The 27,806-nt window shown below is 43.6% G+C and overlaps 2 protein-coding genes across 7 annotated transcripts in view; both read left to right on the top strand.

The window, feature by feature from the left end:
* Window positions 1–13,274, top strand: part of ZBTB38 (zinc finger and BTB domain containing 38) — a 34,338-nt gene extending 21,064 nt beyond the window's left edge. For 5 of the 6 annotated variants that reach the window (XM_083178318.1, XM_083178320.1, XM_083178315.1 and 2 more), the window contains exon 2: window positions 9,356–13,274. In XM_083178318.1, the coding sequence (XP_083034444.1) occupies window positions 9,376–13,137 (3,762 nt within the window). In that variant the 5' untranslated portion in view covers window positions 9,356–9,375 and the 3' untranslated portion in view covers window positions 13,138–13,274. Of the gene's footprint in view, window positions 1–283; window positions 358–9,355 lie in introns of those variants that run through there. The other variant, XM_083178319.1, reaches the window with a different exon arrangement.
* RASA2 (RAS p21 protein activator 2) overlaps window positions 1–27,806 on the top strand; it is a 155,624-nt gene that overhangs the window by 20,928 nt on the left and 106,890 nt on the right. The gene's annotated exons all lie outside the window — the stretch shown is intronic.

The raw sequence follows: 27,806 nt of genomic DNA, 5'->3' as shown, positions 1-27,806 counted from the left end.
AAGCTGAGGCTATCCAGCTGCTGTGGAACTACAAGTCACAGCTACCCTTGCAGTTTATAAGCACTAAAAGTTGCTACACGTGGTACATAGAAGTATAAGGTTGCACAACAATTACTACTGTATTTCGTGCAGTCTTGTACATTTGGGCAGAGGCGTACCTGCATATTCGGGTCCACATTACAGTGTATGCCGTCAGCCATGTCAGTACCATGAGGTCACTGTGTAATAACTAAGGAGGGGCCGGCCGGGCGCAGTACCGCTTATACAGCACGTACACGAGCGCCACCTGGTGGACGCTGACAGAACACCGTGCTCATAAGCTCCCTGCAGCTTGTAAACATCACCGACTGCACGGAGGTAAGTGTCTTCCCCCAGGAATATGTCCGTGTGCAGTGATGCATCTGGGTTATTGGGGCTCACAACTTGTGGCAAGTTAACGCAGTGCGCAGGTTTACTGTTTAAAGTATGTTTTTGCCAATACTTGATTACAAACTCGTGTGCTGTAGCAATGCATGCCCGTGCTGATAGTTGCCAGGGTGGTAATGACTAATGATGGGGGCATCACAGCATCACAGACAGGGGCTCAGATATTGTATTCTACAATGAGAAGTTATAAAATAGGATTGGCTCTGTATGACATATGTAGGGGCCTAGCAGAGGCAGCTAGCAATGTGTCTTGGGTGTTACTAGTTAGTAGTGTTTGCTGTTACTTCCTAGTGACTGCTTTAACTTTACATAAAATAAGGACTGCCATCTATAATGCATGTTAGATAGAACGACACTACACTTGAGAATGCATCTAGAAGCTGAGAATGCATCTAGAACTTGGGTGGAATATTTAATGGACAACATACAGTAGGCCGCAGTTTGCATGACAAACGGAACAGCATTGTAGCTGCAGAAATATGACAACCAAGGAGTTATGGCTGACAGCTCAAATCCCTAGCATGCCTCCTAATAGTACGCACCACTTTTTGAGGCATGGTCCATGTTTAAAAAACCTTACCCCAGGGGTTTTTAAACTTTTTTTTAATCACGGCACCCTAGAGCAGCGGTTCTCAAACTGAGGGTCCCGACCTTCTCAGCATGGGGTCACGACTCCATGTTGCTGACTATCAGGCTGATGACTTTTCTAATCTCAGTCAGTGATTCAAGGAGTCTGAAAAATCTACAATGCTGCCATGTATGTGCTGACTGCTGCCTACACACGTGATGTGATGACCACCTGCAGTAACTTGCTGCGGTCCTGTCATTCATTTTATTTTCTGATGGGGTCCCAGAGCAAAATAGTTTAAGGACCCCTCCCCTAGAGTATCAGAATTTTAATCACGGCACCTATGGGGCCTACACACGAGGAGATTTTGCTGAGTGATTTGAGCTGCACAGCGATGCGTCAGCGCTGTGTGCTGAGGAATCCGTGAGGGCAAGCGATCTAGACACATTAAGTCAGATCACTTCAAAAATGCCCTGAAATCGCCCCGTGTGTTGGCCCCATTAGGCGAAAGTTTCTTATTGAGAAATTTAGAACAAAATATTTAATTAAGTAAATTTTGTTTCTATGTCATTATTAGGATCAGATATGTGATGAGGCACAGGATTCAATTGTGTTCGTCCAAATATGTTCTTTATTGACCATAAATAATTAGATTTGGTCCTTGACCACCAAACCAGGACACATCTGCAAGTGTCCCGAGGCACACCAGGGTGCCACGGCACACAGTTTGGGAACCCCTGCCTTATGGTGTCCACACACATACAATGTGTGCTATGACATTTGGACTGTACACACTGTGCGATTTGAACTACATGACATTTTGACTACACCAGTGGTTCCCAAACTTTTTGAAATCACGGCGCCCTAGAGTACGAGAATTTTTTTCATAGGACCAGTTGGCCATACGTTTCTTATTAAGGGGCAATTACAACAAAAAGTGGACATTGGTCATGAAGTTAGAATATTCAAAATACAAATATCCCAGTGCGTCAGTCATAGTCTATAGTATTTAAAAAAAATCGGTGGGTGACAGTGTGTCACATGACATGCTGTCATTTTGTCTTATTTCAGTAATGGTTACAGACACTATACCCCTTTCACACCAGCCTAATTTCCCGGGTTTGGTCCGGGAACAACCCGCGACTAGCGCAGGTGTGAAAGGTTCCCGGGCCAAAATCCCAGCAAAAATTGCCGGGATTTCAACCCTGCTATGGAGCAGGGTTGTTCCCGGGTTCAACCCGAGGACCTGGCTGGTGTGAATGGGGTAGGGTATAGTTACCCGGGTTGCCGGTCCTCGGTGTGCTGTCCCGCCAGGGATCCACACAAGCGGCGGGCGCAAATGACGGACAGGCGATGGATGAAGATGACACAGCTCTCCGGCGGCAGAGAGTTTTGTCATCTTCATCCGCCATATGTCCCGTCATATGCGCCCGCCATCTGTGTGGATCCCCGGCCTGCACAGAGGACAAGCAACCGGGGTGAGTATTCTCAGCACCTCCGCCGCCATCCCACCTCCTGCCGGCCTCCTCCCCGCCTCCTTCCCACCCCCTTCCCACTCCAGAAAATGCAGGGACTTTTCTGGTGTAAAAGGGGCCAACCCGGGAATTCCTGGGTCCCTGCATTTTCTGGTGTGAAAGGGGTATGATTGTGACCACTTGTTATCTTTTGCTGTTTTCTGAAAACAATGGTAAGAAATTTGGATTATTGTAGTATATAACACAAGTTGAGGACATGTACTGTAAGAAACTATATGTTGATAATCAGTATTTCAGTTGGTTTTATGTTAGTGAAAGAGTTACATATTAAGTGTTACATCCGTTACATTTTTTGGTATTTTTTTTTCCAGATTTTGGTTAAAAAGATGAGTAAATGCATGATATTTACCAGATCTCTAATGGTTTATAAGAGGATTAAAAATTCTTTTGACATTTGTTCACAACTTATTTCCTTTGGCAGTTCTGTACTGTAACCTATGTAACATGCTTAACGTAATGGACATAACATAGTTTATGTTACATGTGTTACATTAACAACATATGCCCGTTAGCTGTTATTACAAGTTAGCTTGCTTATCCCAGATGGACAATATGCAAGAGAGAAATACAAAGAAGGAAGCTATGACACCTGCAGAAAGAATGAGAAAATACAGATCCAGACTGAACACAGGAAAGGCTGCAGAAATAAAGAAAAAAAATGCAGAAGACCAGAAAAAAAGGAGGTCAGAATGGACTTGTGCCAGAAGGCGAGCAGAAGCTGTCAAATCAAGAAACAGAATGACAGAAATGTGACAATGCAAAAGAGAAGGTTATAATCATCGGGCATTAATTGGCAAGAGTCCATCAAAATCCCATGTGGCACCACAATCCTTCCATTATTAGCTGCTTAACAAAAACAGTAAAAGCCTCACAAACAGTACATGTGATGGACACCCTGCAGGTGTCTTCTTTGTATTTCTTTCTTGCATATTAAAACCACATGAAATACTGATTATCAACATATAATTTCGTCAATTTGTGTTATATACTACAATAATCCAAGTTTCCTACCCTTGTTTTCAGAAAACCACAATAGATAATCAGTGGTCACAATCAGTGTATGTAACCATTACTGAAATAAGACAAAATGGCAGCATGTCATGTGACACACTGTTACCAATCGATTTTTTTTAAATTACTGTAGACTTTGACTATAGACTATGGAATGTATGCAAGCCAGGATCACGGCTCTCAATCCCTCCCGACAGCCGTGATCCTGGCCCGTTTTCTGTTTGCCCGACAGCAAATCGGCAGGCGGGATTCAATGTCCCGTCTGCCGATCGGCGAAAGGGGGCGAAAATGGCAGTGGATTGTGAATCTACATTCGGAATCGCGACAATCCACAGCCGATATTGGCAGAGGTGGGTGGTTATGGCCAAAACAAGATGATAAGTTATGGTACCCATCTGCAAACATTGTTAGAAAGGTAAATGACCCTGTACCAGTTAATGCAAGGGGCCTTTTTTCATTTCACGATTAAAGTATTTGATGGTTACATCCGTGACGATTTTCTGATTACATCCGTTACGCATACATTCCTTAAAATATTGTCAAGGTAATAAGTAAAATTTTACTAAAACAATCTGTGTGGTATATGCTTTATTTTTTAAAAAGTATGGAATAAATATTTGTTGTAGTTTGAGAGAAATCAGACATGTATTTTATTTCAGAAATTACCATGTCCTATCCTGGTTACATCCGTTACATTTAAACAATTCATTGATTTATAGCAGACAACAATGGCGGGGCTTGTTCACACTTCATATTTTTATTTACCAGTGGTAGATACAATTATGGTAAAATTTGCTTTTTTATGTGCATCTTAAATTTGTAGCAATCCAGATGTTTACCACAAATATTGTATCTGAGAGTTACATCTGTTACGTTGGAATTTCCCAACATCATAATTACCGGATGGTAAGGTCACCTTGTAGAGAGATAAAAGGGAAGAAATATAAAGTACTAGCCAATCAGGTTCTAAATGTTTAAAAATAACAGTTGGAAGCTGGTTGGTTGGTACTTTATCTCGGTCCACATTGTTTCTCTCCAAGTTTTAGTACATAGAACCTAAAGTAATTAATTGATTTTAGCATGCTCCGCAGTTTGTAGCGAGCTGTGTTTCATGGTAACTCCTCATGCAAACACAACAGGAAGCATTATTCTGTTAGTGACCCTGTAGTCATTTCTAAATATTGCAAAGTGTCTCGTGGTGACTGAATATGTATGTCATTTGCTACATACAGTAGGTGTATTGTATCGTGTATGCTGCAGTAAATGATGACACAGAGCTAGCACAGGCCTAGGGTGTACCGCTTGTATGCAGCCATTATAAAGATACCTTTTATTAAAAATGTTACTGTTAGTTTTTCTACTTTTCATTCATTTTTACTCAGTCTTTACCCCCACCAATATTTTCCTGTGAAAATAAGTATAGATTGTTCGAAAGAGGATCATACACATACTAACAATAATAACGATTATGATTTTGGCCGATTGCGACCAAAGCGTCTGTCCCTGACATGCCGCCGGGTCCGATGCGTGGTCCTGTGCGCATCGGACCTGTGTCGGGTGGTCAGACTTGCTGGCCGTCCGACCACCCAACCTTGAACCTCTCTCCTGGTGGCAAGACGGGCGGGAAGCAGGGACGCATGCGATCCATCACACCAAATTCTGGTCGATCGCATGCATCCCTGTCGCCTGGGAAGGTCCCGGTTGGCTCGCAGGGTATCGGGTGTCCATACCTCAGCGAGACATCGCAGCAGTGTATGGGGACCTTTAGGGCTGGCTCATAGCACACTGTGGTTTATACCCCTTTCATGCAGCCGACTCGGCAATTACTTTTTGAGTGCCGGGTCATTTTGCTGGGTGCAGTCTGACCTGAATTCACACCAGAAGCAAATTACCAGGTTAAAGCTTTTCAACCCGGGAATTTGCTGAATAACCCAGGTTTTTCTTTGGTGTGAAAGGGTCAACTCAGGTCTTAAATCCTGGGTCACCAACCCTGGTAAAGAGCAGGGTCAGCGACCTGGAATTTAAGACCCAGTTTGACCCTTTTACACCAAAGAAAAACCTGGATTATTCAGCAAATTCCCAAGTTGAAAATCTTTAACTCTGTAATTTGCTTCTGGTGTAAATGGGGTATTAGAGAACTGGAGGCTGTCTCCTTGGGCTCTGATGAACAGGATTTGAACTGCAATAAGTAGCTTGGAGCAATCCTTTGGGTAGAGTGTTTATAGGGGGATCCTCTTTGTTTTCTATGTGGGTGAGGCAAGTTCTTTAAACAAAACGTAAAATTAATCAATCAAAACATCATCTGTGGGTTCTGTTCTGTAGTGATTATGTAATCATTGGTTGATATTTCACATTGACTATATAGGGGGGAATTCAGTTGCCAGTGATTTAAATGATGGGAATGCCTATTTTACACTATTGGCCTGACTGAAACACACCCCTTTTGCTCAAAAGTGTTCACTACCATAATAGTGTTCCCGCTAGGCTGTTTTAGCGGGGCGCTGCGCCCTGCCCGATTTTTAAAGGGCAAAATGCACCCTGCCCCTCTGGCAGCGCCCCGCTAAAACAGCCTGCCTCCTCCTCTTATGGTGATACCGGGGAAGTCCGGCACCGCAGTATATAGCGGTGCCTGGTGCTTCCCCAGCAGTGGAGAGCCTTCGGTGCGGCCAGGCCCGTCCCCTTCAGTGACGCCGGCAGCCGCCCCTTTTCTTGACGACGGCGGCCGGGCGTCACGGTGCGGCACGGACACGCCCCTTTTGTGACGCTGGCGGCCTGGGACCGCCCAGAACAGTGACATCGGCGGGCACGGTCCGCCCCCTTGGCGCTGCCCCATGCAGCGGCGCCCTGCCCGCCCCTGTTCCTAGAAGGAACACTACATAAGTGATAGCGAACATTTTTGAGCAAAATCCCAGTGGTGATGTATATCTTGCGAATTCAGCTGGGCAAACAAATAGCCCCTCCCCCACCCAAGTGTCCCATATAGCAATTGTGTATATTTTTAGGGTTTGTTATTGCATTTGTTATGTATTTAGATTTATTTTCTTGATAGACAAATGCAGTGTACAAGCTTTTCTTTCATTGTTTTCTTTGGTTCATCTAATATTGGTAGGTAGCTCCCTGCAAAATCAGGACTGGATTCATATCTGTGCAGTCTCCCTCCCTTCATCGTTTTAATATATTAGTTGACAAGTTAAATCCTATTACTGAAGACCTCATTTCGTAACATAAAATATCATGCAATGCAATTCCATTCATCTAGTCACATGTCTCTGCAAAATGCCGGCCTTCTCTAAAGTCACATTTATAGGAACACTGCGTAATGGGTATTTGTCTAAAACAAAAATATCCAGTGAGTGACACATCTTCATAGTCTTCGTCTACTCCAGAAATGAGGGATAATTATTAGCAGTGTCAGTGGATCACATTAGCAAGAATATGAAAAACAAAACAAACTTCAGACATGTATAACTTGTACTTCTTTCACATTGCAGAAATGGGTAATGACACGGTATTCTTAAATGGGACTTTAAAACGGGTCTGAGCCTTGAGACCTTTCACATTGCAGGTGAAAACCGTTTTAAAAATCATTTAATACCATTCAAACATTCAACCCGTTAAACCCCCAAGGGACACGTTTCAAGCCATTGAAATAGAGCTGTTCAAACTGCCAAAAAAACGGCTTTAAAACGTGTAGGACTCTGCTTTTTAACCGTGTTGAAATACCGGTTAACTTTAACTGGTAAATCAACTCTGGCACTTTCACATTGCAGCCTTAAACGTTTTAAAATGGGGAAAAAATGGCAATATACCGTTTTAAAAGTGCAATGTGAAAGGGGTATCAGACTACTTGGCTGTTACATTTGTGTGATAATAATTGAAATTAACCCTTTGACTGCCAAGTGAATTTGTCAAATAAAAAGTGTGGAAATTGACCTGTAATGTTTACCTTATATAGGAAATATATAATTTTTTTTTTACACAACATTTTTTTTAGTTAAATTTAAATAACCAATGAGAGCAACGCTATTTTGCACACCTCTCACAGAGCTGTTGGCACTTAAATGGTTAAGAACTAGGCAGGACGGGCAAATTGAGTTTACTGTTGCAGCCAGCGACCAGTTTGCCAGTGAGAAAATAATATTAATAGTATAATAATTGCATTTATATAGCACCTTTATCCCATTCGGACTGAACACATTATTATTAGAACAGATCATCAAGATCGCTGGCATGTGAGATGAAGTTTTGATGTACCTGTATGTCACTATCTGTGAAACCTATTTACATTAGCTCATGCTCTTTGTTCTTAGGCACATATTAATATCGCAAGTGGGGAATTCAATTGTCTGTGAAAACGCGTTTTACCACAAGTAAACTTTTTTTGAGCATATCCCTTGAAAATGCGTACATGTACTCCTGTTTTTACACCTGTCCAATTCAAAATGGGATATGTACGATAATTCCTGCCAGCCAAACCAGTGAAAAGTGTAAAGGCCCATACACACTGACTAGGCGGTTTTGAGCTCAAAGTAGTCAGTTTTCCCATTTTAAGCTACATTGGGCTAAAAGCCATCAAGTGTCTGCGGCCGGGTGATAAGTGGTAAGCGCTCCGGCATCATTGCCAGCCACCGCTGTCCGTCGGCCTGTTTTACCGGGCAAGTGTACCACTCTGATAAGGCACCCTACCCCCCCCCCCCTTCCCCGCCATGATTAGATGCAGAGATGGGGGCACCTGGAGTAGCTGACAAGCTGCTCTCAGCAGAGGAGGGGGAGCATGTCAGCGTGGCGGGGATTGGATGCGGCTGGAAGAGCTGACACACTGCTCTCCCCACTGTGCTGACAGGTCGCCCACCTCCTCTGTCGTCTCATCCTGTCCCCTACTGCTCTCAGCTTGTCAGCACGGCGGGGGGAGTCAGCAAAAGGGCCCACACTAAATCAATTTAAAGGGCAGGGCAGTTTAACAAGTAAAAAAAAAAAACGGGCCCTGCAAAAGAAGAGCTAGAGTGAACACTAGTGCAGAATGCTGACCCTACGTGGGGATTAGAATGTAATGTATGGAGTGTGGTTTACAATGATTTAGCTTTGCAGTTGCTTACCTAAAAATAATAAAAATGATTTTCCTTATTTCTGTTTTCAATGTTTGCTTCCTGGCTATTGAGCGTATTCCTTAACAGCTTTCTATGTTTCACAACGTTTCAATATAGACAGAACAATTGCTGTAGTGTTTTATAACACCGGGCTTGATTCAGAGATGTTTGGCAGTACAGCCGTATACATAGACGCTTTTTCAATAACGGTTGCTGAAATATGCAAATAATAATGTCACCCTTCGCTTTGCGCTCCACCATGGAGTGTACAAGTGTTGAGACGCCCAGTTTCTGGCCCCATGAGTGCAGTTGCCATGGAAATTGCTGCAACATCTTTTGCACCATTGAGATTTGCAGCAGCCTATGGCCTGCTCATACTGCTTTTCTGAAATCCACCTAAACTTGGTGCAGCAGCTCCCTCAGACACAGCTGTGATACTTCCAAAACATACCCATGAAACCGCCTCTATTTTGCATTCACAATTGGTCACCTCACAGTCTCAACCCTGAACCATCCATAGATCAAAAACCCCTTCACAAATGTTAGCGATCCCGTATGCCGTTGCATAGACCACGTGTCCGCGTCTGTGTGCAGTATTGCTCAACAGCGGGAACATTGACACTGCGCCCATCTATGAATCAGGCCCAAGCTGACATGTATGCACTGTGTATATATGGTCATTGTTATTATCAACTAAATATTTGTTTTCTTTGTTGCTTCTTTTGCAGATTTACATGCCTAGATCAGAATGTGCACTTCCGAAGACATAGCAGACTGTCTTCATGGAGAGAGCCTTCTTTGTAACTTAAATGAGCAGCGTATGCAAGGGTTCTTATGTGATGTCACCATCGTGGTTGAAGACACCAAATTCAAGGCACACAGAAATGTACTGGCAGCCTCCAGCCTGTATTTTAGGAACCAGTTCCGGAGCCAGAACATCTTAATCCAAGGGCATGTCTTGGAGCTCACAGATTTCAAAGCAGACACATTTACAGACATACTAAACTTTATATACAGCTCTAAGATTGCTGTTAAGAAAAAGGAGTCGCTTACGGACCTGGCGGACGCTGGTAAAAAACTAGGAATAACATTTTTAGAAAACATCAGATCTCTGAAGAAGACTTCTGCCGCCGCTGCTCCATGTCATACAGAACCTGAGCAAATCCCGGCAACAGCATTTTATCGCGAACAGAATGGTTTGAAATCAGAGACTGTAGAAAGTAAAAAGGGAGATGACCCTGCGGTGGCAAGTGGACCAAGGATAACCAATGCATTTTCTATTCTGGAAACCGAAGTAAACGGTTACTCCCCTCTCGATTTGAGAGCAAGTTTTAAGAAGAGCAGGGGTCTGAATGAAGAACTTCATCATGGGAGTAACTGTGAGAATGGTGTGTGCAGTGATGGCGAGCCAGTAAATACCTTGGCCGAGCACTCGTATGCAGTGTCTTCTGGGGAGTCACAGTACAAAAGAGACTCTGTGTTTGACCATGCCAGTGATCTTAACCATGTAAGTGAAAAGGAAAGCACAAAGCCTTGCACAGCTCCTTCCATCCCAGAGGCAAAACCTGCTAACGACATACCTGCACTTAAAACCCAGGGTTTTATCCCACAGACTATAATCCAGAGCTGTGCTCCAACAGACAGCATGAGTTGCTCAGCCGAGCAAACAGCCACCAACCCTCCTAATTTCTACAGCCAAAGGGAAGATGAAAGCCTCATAGCTCAGCTTCCTCCAAGCGACCCTTCCGTCCAACCGTCTTACTACGATACTGGGCTGTATTCACTCCCTAAAAGGCTCCAAGAGACATTTAACTGCAAGAACTGCAGTAAAGGTTTTGCACATTTTAAACGCCTACAGCGGCATGAACAGATCTGTTTTAAAGTGGTGCACACAGAGAAAGAGGTGAGGTTGACCAACAGTCTTTCCCAGGATACCTCGGCAGATCCAGCATCTGAGCAGAACTCCCTTTTGCATGGCTCCTCACCTGGAACAGATCATTTTGTGAAGATAGTGGATGGCAAGATATTTTACGTCTGCATTGTGTGCAAGAGAAACTATGTGACTCTGTCAAGTCTTCGGCGCCATTCAAATGTTCATTCTTGGAGAAAATCCTATCCTTGCCATTACTGTAACAAAGTTTTCGCCTTGGCAGAATATAGAACCAAACATGAAATATGGCACACAGGAGACCGCCGTTATCAGTGTATATTCTGCCTAGAAACATTCATGACGTATTACATCCTCAAAAATCATCAGAAATCTTCCCATGGGATTGATCCAAGACTGGGAGTAGGTAGTAAAGCTAACAATAGAGGCCTCAAGTCTAGTATTTATCCCTACAAACTCTACAGACTATTGCCAATGAAGTGTAAAAGGGCGCCCTTGAAGCATTCCATAAATGAGTCCACAGAACTCCCGGGAATACATTTCCAAGGTAACAGTTCTTTCAGCACAGCTGCCATCGTTCAGAGTACGCTCAACTCCCAGCCTTTTGCATTGGAAAGCCAGGAGAACCTTTCTTGTCCATTGGATCCACCATCACAAAGTGAGGCAAGTTCAACCACAAACCAGGACATTTGGCCATTTCACGGTTTACACTCTGAGAGACAGGCCAGCGATTTGCCTGCTAGGAATTGTAATTCAAATTCACAGTCTGTAGACACCACATCAAAAGATTGTGATGATACAGTCAGTCCTTTATTTGGTGAAAATCAGAATATTCCTTCTGTCATCAACTCTACCACTTCGGCTCCATCGGTGATTATGCATAGCAGCAGGGTATCTTCTGTGATAGTGCACGGAAATGCTGTGACTGGGACAGCAGCAACAAATGGAACAGGGTGGAATCACAGTCGAACCGTTGTCACACCAGAAAGAGAGGATGTCTGTCAGGGAAATAACGCTGAAGCGGTAGATACAAGATCTACGAAAGAGGAGGAAAAGACCGAAGGCAGCAAAGTAGGAGACTCCCGCCAAGAAGGGCGGGAACTGTTTCTTCCTGCCGCTTCATCAAAAAAGAACAAAAGCGTTATACGAGAAGGGAATAAAACAGAGACTTACATTGCTAAACCAGCCCTACCTGGGACTCTGGTAAACAGTGGAATTGCACCTCTTTGCCAGATAACAGTGAAAATTGGAAGTGAAGCTTTGGTAAAAAGGCAAATCTCTGGTTCATCATTGTTTTTCAGGAAAAGTGGAAGGCCAAGACACTCTGAGTCTAAGTCAGACAGAGCATGCCCAGATTCCGATGACAGGAAGGAGAGGAGCTCCAACCGTCGTCGTAGATCAGAGAATGTCAAAATGGAAGAGATGTGTGATGATACCAGCGACCAGGATGTGTCTGACAAACCATGGAGACCTTATTACAACTACAAGCCCAAAAAGAAGTCTAAGCACTTTAAGAAATTTAGGAAACTGAAGAAAAGGAAAAAACACAGTAGACCAAGACCTACAGAGGTGATTGTAAACCAAGAAGAGACAAAATGCTCTTCCGGGGAGGCTGTTGAAGAAAATGGCAGAGAGGAAATTCCAGAGACAGCAGACCTTGACTGTCTTGAAAAAGACATTGAGGAGGAAATGGACAGTACAGAGTTGCAGATAGACACTGGGCCTTGTTTTTGTGAGTTGTGTCAAAAATCTTTTCGGAATCCTTCAACGTTGAAGGTGCACATGCGTTGCCACACTGGTGAGAAACCGTACGTGTGCAAGACATGTGGAAAGTGTTTCACCTTCCCTGGGAACTTAAACAAACATGAACGTATTCACCTGGGTGTGAAGAACTACGTATGTCAATACTGCAGCAAATCATTTATGCTAAATGAGACGCTGAAGAAGCACGAGAGAATACACACTGGAGAGAAAACGTACGACTGTCAGTTCTGCTCCCAGCAATTCCTGTACCTTTGTACAAAAAATAACCACGAGCAAAGACATTTAGCAGAACGAAATGCAAAAGGGTTTGTTTGTGTCCACTGCTCAAAAATCTGCAAGACAGCTGCTGCCTTCGGGATGCACCAAAAAAAACACTATCTCAGGGGTTTAAAGAATAGGGAACACAAAGATGTCCCGCCGCCTGCAGTGGAAAGGGAAAGCTGGGGTGATATGGCGGGTAGTGATTGCAAAGAGTCCAGTATATCTGGAGAAAGAAGTTCCGTGAATGTGCCTGAAAGTCTTCCTCCTTCCTTCGATGACTGTGAGGCTCCGTTGTTGTCTTTTAATAGCAGTGTTACAGAGGTAATCCCCCAGGGTGTTATTGCTGCAAGTCTTGTGGAGAATGTAAATGAAATTGGAGAAAATGAAAATCATTTTATGACTCCGCTGCCACCACCACCAGCTGGATTGCACAGCAGTGTCCTAATGGAGGCCCCGAAAGGCTGGAAATACTGGAAAACAAGGCAGTATAACTTGGAGGAAAGTTTGAACTCTGATCATTCTTCCCTGAAGGAAAGCACTAAGACTTTCACCGAATTAAAGACAATGACAAATTTTGAAACCCCCTTTGTCCCATAGAGGACTATTGTGGAACAGAAAAAAAGCGTCACTAACTATTTTTGTTAGCCTCTTTGCTGCTAGTAGACAGTTGCAGGTCCCGTAGCAGCAACAATGGTTAAACATAGTCAAGTAAATAAAAGTGTTAATAAGTGTTACTTTCCTTGAACTATACATCACATCCTTGGACCAGTCCTGTGTAGAAAAAAAAATCAGCTTATAATGTTTTCTTGAGAGCAATTAGACAAGTAACACCTTGTGTACAGTTTATAGTACAATATAGGTCTATTAAAGCAGCAGTCATTGTTATATCTTCCTGTTTACACACGTTGAGGTGGCTCATCTAAGCCAGTCGAATCTTTCCTTCCACTTTAAATTAAAGTGTGTGTTTCTGTCTTCTGTGTTATGGGAGAGTTGTATCAAACCTTCCAAAGTGGACAGATGCTAGCTTTCATTTTATAGTATGGTCAGGCTTGGCCAACCTGTGACTGTCCAGCTGGTTTAAAATTACACATCCCAGCATGCCCTGCCACCGTTTTAGCATTCTCTAACCGTAAAACTGTGGTAGGACATACTGGGACTTGTAGTTTCACAGCTGGAGAGACACAGCTTTGCCGAGTTTGTGCTAGGAAATTTTAGCTAAAATATGATGGGTTGTTATAGGAAACCTTCACTCGTCCACTTTAGAAGGTTTTATGAAGATGCGTTCTGATACATTGTTGCTGAGATGCGTTCACTTTGTTAGTACCACTATGGAACACTAGGCTGCAAAAGCTCACTCCCATAGGTTCCCATTCAGTGCTCCCTCCCATAGGTTTCCTATTCCGTGTGTATAGGTCATGGGTGCGAGTGTACGCATGACCCTGAAATCCCACGATTCACTTACACATTACAGCAACAGCATTTCTGAACACTTCTTTACTTATCTGTCCCCCACAGCATGTTTGAAGATCTCCCAGAACAGGAGGTTATTCAACTGTCGGTGATGGTCACAATGTGCCATTTTTCCAACCGTTTCTCTGGCACCTTACAGCAAGCATTGCTCCCCCTAGTGGTTTGCAGAATAATCTGCAGTGTCGGGCTGCCGTAATTATCACTGATATGTACAGCCACACATTGCAAACACACATTGACATACCTCCCAACATGACCCACTCCACGAGGGACACAATGCTCTGATCCTGGGCTTCCTTCTTAATGCGTGCTTACCTTCATCTGTGTTGAACAGGTTCATTGATAAGAAAGGTGCTTCAACACAGGTGATGGCAATCATAGATTAAGAGGGATATGCAGGAACAGAGCAATGTGTCCCTCCTGGAGAGGATCATGTTGGGAGGTATGCATTGATGATAGTTTAATTCTCCACACATAGGGGGGTATTCAATGTCAGGGGCACGGCTGTCGAGCTAGCGCGACAGCCGTGCCCCTGTCCCGTTCTCGGTGAGCTCGCCTGGAGCTCGGCAGTCAATGTCCCGGCCGCCGAGCGGCGAGAAGGGGGCGTGGCCGCGAGTTGCGGCCGGGAAGTGACGAGCTGCAGCCGGCAGCTCGTCACTTCCCGGCTGTTCTCGGCAGAACGAGCCCGACAGCTAGAGATGTCGGGCTCGTTCTGACAGGAAACCCTGTTCAATGCTGTCGGGGAAGACAGCATTGAATAGGGCCCGTCGAGCATCTCCCGTGGGGGAGATGCTCGACGGGCCCTATTCAATGCTGTCTTCGATTGAATCTCCTCCATAGTCTAACAAAAATATTTTAACCCTAAATTTTAACTCTAAATTAGATTGTAATACTTTTACTGTACCAAGTGCACGTCCACATTAATTGTGACATTGCACAAGGGGGCAAAACTGTTTAGACTGCTTCTTTAAATGCACTATATTATACCACATTTAGTATCAACTGTACAGCATATTTTATATTGTATTTAGTGAGTTATTTAGGAACCAACTCATTGCAGCAAGGACAACATTAAAAATATGTTTTGCACATAACATGTTAAAGTGAATTATAACACAAGATAGCTATTTGTTATTGTTTTGTTGACCTGAAATTCTGCATTAAGAGGATAACATTCTACAGTGTTGTAATGGTTGTTATTAATGTTTAAGAATCCTTTATGAACGGAACTGTACCTAAAAGAATCAGAAAGTGTGGAAGATAATTTTATCTATGCAACCAAAGGATATTTTTTGTGTGTTTATATCTAACTCAGAAATTAATGTACACCTATGGTTTTATTCCTTAAATTCCGGTAAATTTTTAAAAATCACTTAAAAATTCTCTTTCACAACAGAAGCAAATTACCAGTTTAAGCTTTTCAACCTGGGAATTTGCTGAAAAACCCAGGTTTTTCTTTGGTGTGAAAGGGTCAACACGGGTCTTTAATCCCGGCACTATGACCCTGCTCTTAACCAGGTTGCACCCGGCAAAATGGCACTAAAAAATGCCAGGTAATTTCCAGTTGGCCGGTGTGAAAGGGGTATTAGTAGACCATTACACTATAGGTTGAGTGACACATTGCACATTCAGTATGTACCTTACTTCCCTGAACACAGCGGGGCCGATTCAGGATCGCTCGCAGCGATCCGAATTGGGCCCCAGCCCTGATAGTCGGGGTTTGCTCATGTGCAAACCCCGACAGAGAGCGGCTTTGGCAAATGACACATTCCCTGGGCCGTTCATTGCTGGGAGGGAGGGACGGTGGCGCAACTGGGTTGAAAAACGCTAGTCATTCCCATGGGTGCGCAGGTGGGCCGTCAGCCGCCCTCCTCATCTTCGTCGGAGTGCTCGTAAATAAAAGTCAGTTGAGACTGACTTTAATTGGCGATGGCCGGAGAAATCATTCGATGATCGGCGACCATTGAATGATTTCTCCTGCTAGCAGAGGCAGGCGAGGGGATGTGTTCTGGTATGGTACCGAGGGGATTCGGTGGTGTGGGGTGGGGATTTGGGCGGGTGGGTGCCGGATGGGGTCCTGACAGTTGGGATCCCAACAGTCATTTACCCGATGTCGGGATCCCGACTGTTAAAACACTGACAGACGGGTTCCTGACGGCCACCGGCTATTCTCCCTCGTGGGGGTCCATGCTGTCTGAGTCTGGCCAGTTGGGATCCCGACGCCAGAACCCTATACCACACCCTGGGCGGGTGGTGTCCAAGACGCTCTGTAAACTGTGATGTGCATAGTTTACTGAGCTTACCTGAATTAGTGCCAGCTTGTAGTGTAAACTGGTAGGCTGTGTAAGTGCTGCTGGCAGCAATTACACAGCTTCCCCTTAGTAGACCGTTACACTATAGACATTACACTATAGGGTTAGAGACACATTGCACATTCAGGGGTAGATGTATGAAGCAATTACAGGGTTTACCTGTGCTTGTGTGCTAGAAACAGGGCTTACATTAAAGGCAGACAGCATATGTGGGTACTTGTTTCCTAGCACGGGGCCCATCGTATCGCAGACCATAAGGCATACGATGGTATGCGATGCGATATTACGCGATGGCAGACGATGTTATACAATTTTAAATTGTATACCATCGCAATGTATGGCATATACAATGGTATGCGATTTAAAATTGTATAAGCACCCTAATGGGTGTTTTCAATGTTAAATGTGCCCCCTATATGTTAAAAGCACCCCCAATGGCACCCCCACTATCAACGCCAACCTGAAGTAATACGCGTCCCCTCGCAGGGCGCGCTGCGCTCGCCACGCTTCGGGCTCGGTGGCTCGCTGCGCTCGCCACACCATATAGGATAAACTCCACGCCGTCGTGGATAGTGGGGGTATGAAAAGGTCGGGGGGTGCGTACCGTCACTCCTCGCGGGCTCGCTTCGCTCGCCACGCTTTGGCTTGGCGTTCAAAGTGGGGGTGGCGTGGGGGTGCATTTTAACATTGTAAGCCCCCATTAGTGTGCTTATACAATTTTAAATCGCATCGGGTGTATGGCATGCGATGCGATTATATGTCGTACGACTTAATACAGTGGGCGCCGTGCTAGGAAACAAGTACCCATATGTGCATGTCACTTGCCTGTGGAGTTACAGTTTATGTGGATACGGAAGCCTTTTTATTTTTTTCTTTAAAGCATGAAAAACCAAATGCTTTACATATTAGCCATAATATCTTTCCAGTGCTATAATTTTAATAAAAAATATTTATATGATAAACTAGCACCATACAACATTCAGGGGACCTATTTTCTTCAAAGAATGAAAGATCGAGTTCATTTAACCAAACATAGAAGAGGTTTTTTTTTTACTCTGTTAATTTTTTTTTTTTACATAATTTTTTTTTGAAGCCGCAAGCCGACATTTGTTTTTAGGGTTTTTTAGTTTTCAACTTAAGTATACAGTGAGATGAGGTAAACGGAAATGGTTATTCCCATCTATTAACCACTATGGAGATAAATATGATAAAAAAAAGTGCTTTACTCATCACTGCAGAGGTTAGTGGTGGCAGTAAAAAGTATAGACGTATATATTTATAATATAAAATGTTTTTGATTGGTCTGTTATTAATTTGTTCAAATGTTCCTGCATTTTGTTTTGATGTCTTGTTCCACTTGTCACAAAGACAATGGTGAGAAATGTGTGTAGGATATCTTAAAACATTGATATTTAATGTCTTCTATGAGTTGTAAAGTCTGACAAGAGGTTTGTTGAAAGATTATGTTGGGTATTTTGAATAAAACAAGTATATATATATATATATATATATATATATATATATATATATATATATATATATGAGAAATGTTTCTGAAAAATAAATCAGAGTTAAAATGAAGAATGGTGATTGATTACACCAACAACCCCCACAAGATGGATATATACTGTGTATATACTGTATATTTTAGTGTTTGTAATATTCACTTCTTCTAAGCTTATGGTTGCATTGGAAAATAATCTTTTAGAAGAGGCTAAATAAATAAGAAGAATCTTAATGGTTACTAAGGGCAACACCCCATCTTCAATAGAACTTCCGTGTTAGTAAATGTACCCCTATGCTATAGGGAACATTGCAATCGAAGGTGCAATAATAAAATGTCTCTGTTCATTGTAGCTGCATAAATAGCAGTGTCACTGTCACAGCAAAAAATATGATCAATAGATGCACGAAGTGAAAGCCAGGTTATACAGAGAATCCCATAATCTCATGAAAACGATCTATCGCATCCGACTTCTCTTGAACTCTACCGGCAGCTCCCCGGTACTCCTTGTAAAAAAGTCGGATGAAGAACTCTTGGGAAGCTGTTTGGGAAATTCAAGTGAAAACTGGTCCAACTTGTGCCTCAGATAAGTCGGACCAGTGTATGGAGGCCTTAAGTTTTCGCACAGACAATTGTCAGATGTCAGTCTCATAAATTAATTTAAATAATTGAAAATAACTGGGCAGTTTTTAGGATCAAAAGGGTAATTTTATTGAATGTGGGAGTGCTGACCTATTAGAACATTTTTAATGTGTACAATTACACTTTGCACTGTGCAAATTCTCTCTCTAATGGTCAAAACGATGTGCACAGCAGGTGGGGCAGATGTGATACGCAGAGAGAGTTAGATTTGGGTGAGCTATTTTGTTTCTGTGTAGGGGAAATAGTGACTGCTTTAGTTTTACACTGCAATGTAGATATCAGTTTGAAGTAAAAACCCCTCCCGAATCTAATGTCCCCCTTACACTTGTCCAACTTATTGTCCAAAAAGTTGGACCTGATTGACTCAAGATTTATCCTATTTGCAGGAGGATCAATCTCTTACAATCTCTTGGTTATACCCAACGGCACGGGATTGTGCATTGGGTCCTACATATCAGGCACATAAGATTTTGTCAGATAAATTGACTCAATCCACCTGAATTGGGTCAAATCTGACAAAATCTCACAAGTTACATCTGCCCCACCTGCAGTGCACATGGTTTTGTCCATTAGAGAGAGAATTTGAGTGAACCAGAATCAGGCTCATTGATGCAATTCTAAGTTGTGGAGGAGTTTTGTAAGAAAGAAGGGATGTGAGGACCTTAAAGTATGCTTGGCGCAAAATCCGGGGTCACCAGTATAAATCCATAGTGTTTTACTGTATATTAGATGTGCTTCTTAAATTATGCCATCTGCGCTTTGATGCTATGATCATGTACACTGAAACACAAACGGTTCACATATAAAGGAATGTGAAGGAAATTCATCAAATTGTTTGTAATATCACTGAAACATTACACGTTTACTCTAGAAACCATATGCATGTTTGGGTCTGTTTTGTAATGCTAGATTCATGTAGACATACAGTTACAACAGGTTACTAATACAATAATAGTGGAGGAGATATGTCAACATATAAACGCACAAGACCCTGTGTGCAGGAGCTGACTTGCCTGAGGGCAAACACAAGTACAGTAAGCGGTCCAGAAAAATGGGCTTGCCAAAACCCGCCAGGCATGGTTTGTGTGTGGTATATGCAGCTTAAACCACAGATTCTCAAACTCGGTCCTCAGGACCCCACACAGTGCATGTTTTGCAGGTCTCCTCACAGAATCACAAGTGAAATCATTAGCTCCACCTGTGGATCTTTTAAAATGTGTCAATGAGTAATGAGTGCACCTGCTAGGTGACCTGGAAAACGTGAATGGTGAGGGGTCCTGAGGACAGAGTTTGAGAACCCCGGCTTAAACAATTGGAGTGGACAGGAAGCATCCTCTGACTTGTCACTTTCTGCCTCAAAGGAGGTAATTATATTGGGCCAGGGAGGCAGATATTCCCTATTACAACCAGCCCATGCCTGTGTGTGTTACAGTTTACAGAATTCTTTGATAAGTGCAATATTCTCAAAGCCTTCAATAAATAGTAGTACATTATTTCTTCTAATTCCATATTATATGATATCTGTAGGGATCAGGCTCCAGACTGTGCACTTCAGTTATACTTGTGTTACCCTGTACACCGCGGGGTGTATTACTGTACTAACATTATAAATCTGGTACATTATCATTTATGCACTAGCAGTAGTTACTATATATATTTTTATATATATATATATATATATATATATATATATATAGTGTAAATAGATGGAGTCACTCACCAGTCTTGCAATCAAACAGGGGTTCTTTTTAATCAGGCAGCATGGCAAATAGTGGTAGGCATCATGCTGCCTGATTAAAAAGAACCCCTGTTTGATTGCAAGACTGGTGAGTGACTCCATCTATTTACACTGTACGCAGTAGCGACCTTCTAGCAAGCCTCACTACATTTGGAATGTCACCCCAGCAATTTAATGTTCAAATGTGAGTGCCAGTAATATGGACTATATATATATATATATATATATATATATATATATATATATATATATATATATGAAAAAAGAAAGTGGGGTTTCAGAGGGCGCTAATATATCACCACAATTTTGATAAAAATGGTATTTATTACAACCTCAGTAAAAATTGTCATAAAAAGCACCTCTTAGGGTGTAATGTTTACACATAAACAATGAAAATAAAACTCTGGTGAGACATTATGAGTCGCAATTGGAACGATGACACTGGTGGTATACTCAATTCAGAATGGAAGGCCCAGCGCGTTTCGTCATATTCATGACTTCATCAGGGGCAGTGAAACAATTGAAACGACTGCAAATCATAATACAAACAATAAATACATATGTAAATACCATTCAATAAGAATTTTTTAAAACAAGATACTTCAGGAGGCAAAAAACAGGCTTCAGAGGAGGAAAAAGGACAAAAATGGTCCAGTGACCACAATTCCAGGAGTATCCCGGAAACCGGGGTGACCGGAAAAGCCTCCTGAAGGGTTGCCACCAAATCCGGGAGAATCCCGGAAATCTGGGAGAAGTGGCAACCCTAGGCGGGAGAGGGACTCGATTTTCGGGAACCTCCCGGCCATTCCGGGAGGGTAGACAATCCTGTGTTATGACCCGTTATCTGCTTTAGCACCTTAAGTAGTTGAAATAAGTTGCCACTTTCATACTTAAGAACACGCTCAAAGGGAAATTCCATTCCTGATGTATTCTGGGCCAGACACCCAGGAAAACCAGTATTATTCTTCCCATTCTGCCTACTTAACAAGGAAGTGGACAGGATGCAGGAACAGTGCCCACTCTTTTGGGGGTGATAGGAATCCCTGAAAGAAATTGCGAGTAGACAAGTATGATTAAGCTGTTAAATGGTGCCCTATACATGAGTCTGTAGACGATTAAACCTTGATGGTACTGAAGCTATACACCTTTTTGGTAAGCTGCCTTCAGAAATTCAAGATCTGCTTTCAATGAGGCTGAAGAGAGTTTGCATTTGTCAATCATTCCCTATACATTTCCAAATGTATTTCTGCACACCTATCTGAAAGTATGCAGTATGTACGAGGGCTGATTGAAAAGTAATGCTATTTAGATTTTAGTTTGAACACACCCCACACAAATCTAAAGCTAGTGCGATTTGGCACCTAGAAGGTTAGCCAAAAACACACTGTGTAAACTGAAGTTGATAATGATGCGCAGTGTCGATATCACCTGGCGACAAGGCAATTTTTATTAGCCGTTCGTCTATGTGTATTTGGCCTAAGGACAAATATGCGCATAGTCAAAATCGCTCAGAGCTCCCAGCAGCCTGCCCGTGTGCACACCCCTTAACTCTCTCTGCACATTACATTTGCCTGACCTGCAGAGCACATGATTTGGTACTCTTTACCTAGCACGGCGCCCATCGTGGGGATCGCGGGCATCGCGGTCAGTACATTAACGGCCGCGACGCGATGCCCGCGATCCCCACGATTTCCCATAGGGTTCAATGTTAAATTTAGTGCTGCCCGCGATTTTACATTCAGCGCTTCAATGGCCGCGATTTGGCCATAGGAATCAATGTTAAATGGGCCACAGAGCCCAAATAGGCACAATTAACACTTAAATGTCCCCCCAAATTTTTAACGCCACCCCACGATCCACGCCAACCCGAAGAGTGGCGAGCCCGCGAGGGGCGGCGGTACGCGTCCTCCGACCTTTTCATACCCCCACTATCCACGTCGGCGTGGAGTTGAGAATAGAATAGTGTGGCGAGCGCAGCGAGCCACCGAGCCCGAAGCGTGGCGAGCGCACCGAGCCCCGCGAGGGGACGCGGATACCTGTGAAGCCCGCGTAGGGCCACGTTTACCTGTGAAGGTATCCGCGTCCCCTCGCGGGGCTCGCTACGCTCGCCACGCTTCGGGCTCGGTGGCTCGCTGCGCTCGCCACACTATTCTATTCTCAACTCCACGCCGACGTGGATAGTGGGGGTATGAAAAGGTCGGAGGACGCGTACCGCCGCCCCTCGCGGGCTCGCTGCGCTCGCCACGCTTCGGGTTGGCGTGGATCGTGGGGTGGCGTTACAAATTTGGGGGGACATTTAAGTGTTAATTGTGCCTATTTGGGCTCTGTGGCCCATTTAACATTGATTCCTATGGCCAAATCGCGGCCATTGAAGCATTGAATGTAAAATCGCGGGCAGCACTAAATTTAACATTGAACCCTATGGGAAATCGTGGGGATCGCGGGCATCGCGTCGCGGCCGTTAATGTACTGACCGCGATGCCCGCGATCCCCACGATTTCTTTACCCGCGACGCCCGCGATGGAGATCGTGGGCGCCGTGCTAGGTAAAGAGAACCCATGATTTTGCCCATTTGGGAAAGATTTTGCTTTTGCGATCAATGCTGAATCAGGCCATATGGACGCTCGCGTAGGCTGTACATACTGAAGGTTGCATGGACGGACTGCCCAGAGGACACAACAGCTGACACAGCAGCAGTAACACTAACCAGATGCAGAGGCAGCAAGGATTTGCCCCAGTACACTCCACCCTGTGCGATAGCTGCAGCCACAGCACCAACCTTAAGGCCCTGCCTGCTGCCGCCTATATAATGCCCGTGGGGAAGCCACCGCCAGACCTTTGTGACCATTCCAGTACTCAGCTCAGGAACTAGAGGGAAGTTGCTGGATGTGTCCAGGCAGTGGTAAAGCAGGAGCCACATTTCACTGCTGATGGCAGATAAGAAGTGTAGTTGGAGGCTGGATATTAGTTCTCCCTGCAGCAAGGTTAAAAAAGACGGTCTAGATGGCTCAAGTGGTTCTTACTGTACCTGCCATCATTCTCTCTGTTTCTATGTAACTAACTTTTTTTTTTCATATTAGCTTTTTATTTGAAATTTAGTAACAAAAACAGAAATGTACGTAAGGGAAAGATAAAAGGGGAAGCGCAATAACTGGGGGTTGGGGAGACAGGTCATACAAAGGGAAATATAAACATAAACATACTAAACAACATATCGTAAAAAAAAATTAATCATCAGAGTCCCGTGAAGGGGGTTCATTCAAATTAAAGGGAGAAGGGAAAGTTTGTGAGGTCGTTTGTAGAGGGGGAGCACCCTTACCCTCTGTAAAGTAGGTCTGTCATGGTAGACATTTCAGAAGGGGAGAGAAGAGGGGCTTGTGGAATAACGGACTTCTCTAGTCTCCATTTCAAAATGGAAAAGAGTACTGTGAGTAGGTCTATTTGCAATCTCAATCTGCTGCGGTCCTAAAGGGATACTCAGCCCTTAAATACCATACACCAGGGAAAAAATATATAAAGACTGCGCTGTTTGAGATTGTAGCAATAAATGTAATATACAATAACATCATTAGTACAATATATTTATCTACCGGCCTGTAAGAAACCATAAAAATAAAAAAAAAATATTCACTTTTGGGTCAGCTTGATTGCATGTTGATAAAAACAATTAGCTTTTTTTGCCACTAATTCAATATTCAATTCAGTTGTGTGAGAACTGCTAACATCCATTAACCCTTGCTTGTATATTGTTAGAAATTGGCATTCAAGCTGACCCAAATGTGAATATATTTTATTGGTTTTTATGGTTTATAAATATATTGTAATAATTATTTTATTGTATATTAAATTAACAATCTCAAAGGGCGCAGTCTTTATAGATTTTTTTCCATTTAAAAATTAAATTGGGTTTTTAGAAATAACTTAATAAGGGGAGAGGGAGGGGGACTTCCAATGTTCCTCTGGCAGATATCAGGATGTGAACAAGAACGTAACGGTCGGACGTTTGGTACTATACCAGGATACCAGTGGAAAAGAGCCATAGACGGATCTGGAGTCAGTGTGAGGCCCAGGACATGATGTATAAGAGAAAACCCTTAACCCAAAAACAGCGTAGGACAGAGCATTTCCAGAGGACATGGAATATAGTATCGTCAGAGTGGCAAAGATGCCAGCAAAATTTAGAAGTGGTGGGCCATATCCTATGCAATTTATAGGGAGTGTAATACAATCTGTGGAGCAATTTAATGTGAATTTCAGTATGGTTAGTACATCTAGAGATGGAGAAGGAGGAGAGATGGATCATTTCCCATTTAAAGGTGAAAGTGCAATGAATGTAATTTTCCCAGTTAAGCTAAGCAGTGGTCTTGACCACTAAATCTGTAGGTGATGATAAATTATACCAAAAGAAGATGGCCCCACAGGAGGAGGATTTAGTTAATCTACTTAAAATACATTCTGGGGGAATGCGAAAAGTTGCAGGACTACTGCCCATGGAGTCCGTCCAATATTTAAGTTGAAAATAATAAAACCAGGCCGAGGGAGTTAAATCAAATTTAACACTAAGATCTGCAAATGATAGTAGGGAAGGAGAGGAAAAAAGATCTGTAAGGGACACAATACCTAGACGCTCCCAATAAGAAGCATGAAGATGGGACAATGATTTGTCTAGGGCCCTACGAAAAAGGTTTCTGGTAGGGAGAGTGAAGTCAAAATGAGTTGAGTGTCTTAGATCCCAAACCTTCATGGTGTCAAGGACAGCCGAAGGGGACAGTGGGAAATGAGGTTGATTATGTCTGGGAAGCCAGAGGAGATCAGGGAGTGGGAAATTTCGGTAGAGGCCATGCTCCAGATCCACCTGGGCTTAAAATGAGGAAGGAGAAACAAGTCACATAATTGGGAGAGCGTGAAATCTAGTTCAGTCAGGAAAGGTACTCAATAACTAGGATAAATATTAATGGTGAGAGGGGGCACCCCTGTCTAGTGCCATTAGAGATGTGAAAGGAAGATTAGAGAAAGCCATTACTAAAGATTCTAGCTGAAGGGCCAGCATAAAGAGCAGAAATGGATCAAAAAATATCGCTTGAAGGACGAACGTGGATAGTACCTGGCGCATGTAACCCCAGTGAAGGCGATGCGGTATAAAGTTGTAAGAGAAGCGGGGAAAGGACCCTACCTGATGCGGAATAAAAAGAGTTAGTAAAGCCATCAGGGCCAGGGGCCTTCCCCTTTGGTAAGTGTTGGATTACAAACTCTATCTCCTCCAAAGACCACGGGGCATTTAGAGATGCCTAGCTACCTTCATCTAAGAGGGATAGTATTCAGAAACAAAGATATAGTAAATTATAAGGTTTAGCATAAAACACAGAGAACAGATTAGCAATATCAGGGGGATTAAAACACTGTTTACCAGACGGGGTAAGGAGACATTTAATGTGGTTGCGAGCCTGGCGACTACGAGTAGACTTCGAATCAAATTGTGTTTTCCGAGAGCGAGCTTTGAGAATAGGAGTGCCCCAAAGCACTGCTCTCAAGGCGCACCAATAAGTGAAAATCGTAGTGTCATTGTAAGAATTAGTCTCCATGTATAGCGTCATTAAGGGGTCTTAGAGCCTCAGGATCAGTGCGTTGATAATCAAGGGTGGACAGAGGGGAAATGACAACAAAATCCCAGGTCCACAAAACAGGGGCATGGTCGGACCACGTAATGGGAAGGATTTGGATTCTCTGAGTATGTTGAAGGACTCTTTTATCCAGAAGGATAAGATCAATTATAGAACAACTATTGTGGACTTAGGAGAAAAAAGTATAATCTCTCTCGTCGTAGGTAGGTAAGTGCACCAGGCATCATACAAGTCAAACTCTGCGAGCAGCTTCCTAAAAGCAAAGGAGGGGCCTATATATGTAACCCCTAACTGTAGCTCCCAACTGTGATGGCCCATGCCCTAACCCTAATACTTAACCCTAAAAGGGCAGACTAGATGGCCCATGTGGTTATTATCTGCATTCAAATTCTAGGTTTCTAGGCCTGACAAGCCTATAAGTGTGTGTTTATTGTCACTGGATTTGTTGACATTGGAAAAGTACACCTTCTTTGACTTTGGTAAAGTAAACCTAACAATCAAGATCTTTTCAGAGAATTACTGCACTGAGACTAAAGGTCCATACACTTTTGCCCAGCATGTATGGACAGCAATGATGAGGAAAATCGCTGGGCTGAAAATTGCTCAGTGCATACACACTGACCGTTTTTCAACCGTTTTAGCGATCTTCCGGGGGGGGGGGGACGACTTTCCATAACAGGACACTATGGAAAGCCATCAAACCTGTGGCTTATTTGCTGGTAATACCAGTAAATGAGCAGCCGGGCCAGCGATGATGCAGGAGTGCGCATCTGCTCTCACCACTCACCGCTGCCCCGTACACACTGGGCAGCTTTTGAGCTTTGGCCTTTACTTCACTTTAATTTTCAAAGTGGTCACCTATTTTTTCTCTTTCTGTTACCACAAATGAATCTAATGACAAGTCCCCTTTCCTCAGATACACTGATAGGGGATATGGCCTCCCCAAAAGGGGGCGTAGCGTTGTGGGTTGATGCTCCTGTGAGCCACTCCTCCTATTTGCTGTCACTGTGGGGCGTGCCTAACGCTCTGTAAGCTGCTGGCATTACCCCCAGTTCCTCTGTCTCCAGTGAATAGTCGCTCTGTGTTATGTAGTTAAGTTGCCAATGGAAGGAATAATGAATGGCAGAATCCCTGCAACCAAATGTGATTGGACAATATACCGATATATACACACCAATGAAAATCCAAACAAGCTAAATCAAATATTGACAAGTAAAACACTGACAGGAAGAAAACACACAACACAATGCCGACAGTCCAAATAATGACCCCAAAAAATACAAAATACCTCACAATGCTGACCCACTCAACATCCCAACAATGCACATCATTTTTTTTTAAAGACCTACTTGTTCATACATTACCATGCCAGTGGGCATAGAGGGACAATATAATAGTGCCCGAAGTATGGAGGTGTCCTTGTTGATGGACGTCGGGATTTCATTGGTCGGTATTCAGACCTGAAGATGGGCCTGTCAGAGATGTGCCTGTCAGTTATGTGAGTGCCGGTGTTTAGAATCAATATTAATATTGATTTTCAGGATTATAACTGTGTTCATATTTTAAGGCCCATGAGACCCTTAATCCCTGCTAATGGGCCTTATGCTGGATCACTCGGTCCCCCTTGTGTTCACGCGGGGGAAGCGATGCTTTACTACTGCGCATTTCTGCGCATGTGCTTACGCTTGGTGCGAGTGGGCACTGTGACCTGCTAGTTCCCCATTCCGTTTGCACCTACCAGTACGGGTGTGGGGCAGCGTCGATGGGCTGCGCCCATGGGTGTTCCCATAAAAACGCTGCCCGTTCCCATGGAAATTCAGCAGTGACACGGCTGCGGGGGCAGGCAGCTGACATCAACGGGTGTCAGCTGCTGGCCTTCGAATGAATTGTCCCCCACACCCTAGGCTGCAAATGGCTGTTTATGCAAACGTGCGGGGAACTTGCCGAGCAAGGGGGGGCGCAGGCGACTATGCGAATGG

The sequence above is a fragment of the Crinia signifera genome, chromosome 3, assembly GCF_055691185.1.
Source record: "Crinia signifera chromosome 3, ASM5569118v1, whole genome shotgun sequence".
NCBI lineage: Eukaryota > Metazoa > Chordata > Amphibia > Anura > Myobatrachidae > Crinia > Crinia signifera.
This window is presented reverse-complemented; position numbering and strand designations above follow the sequence as displayed.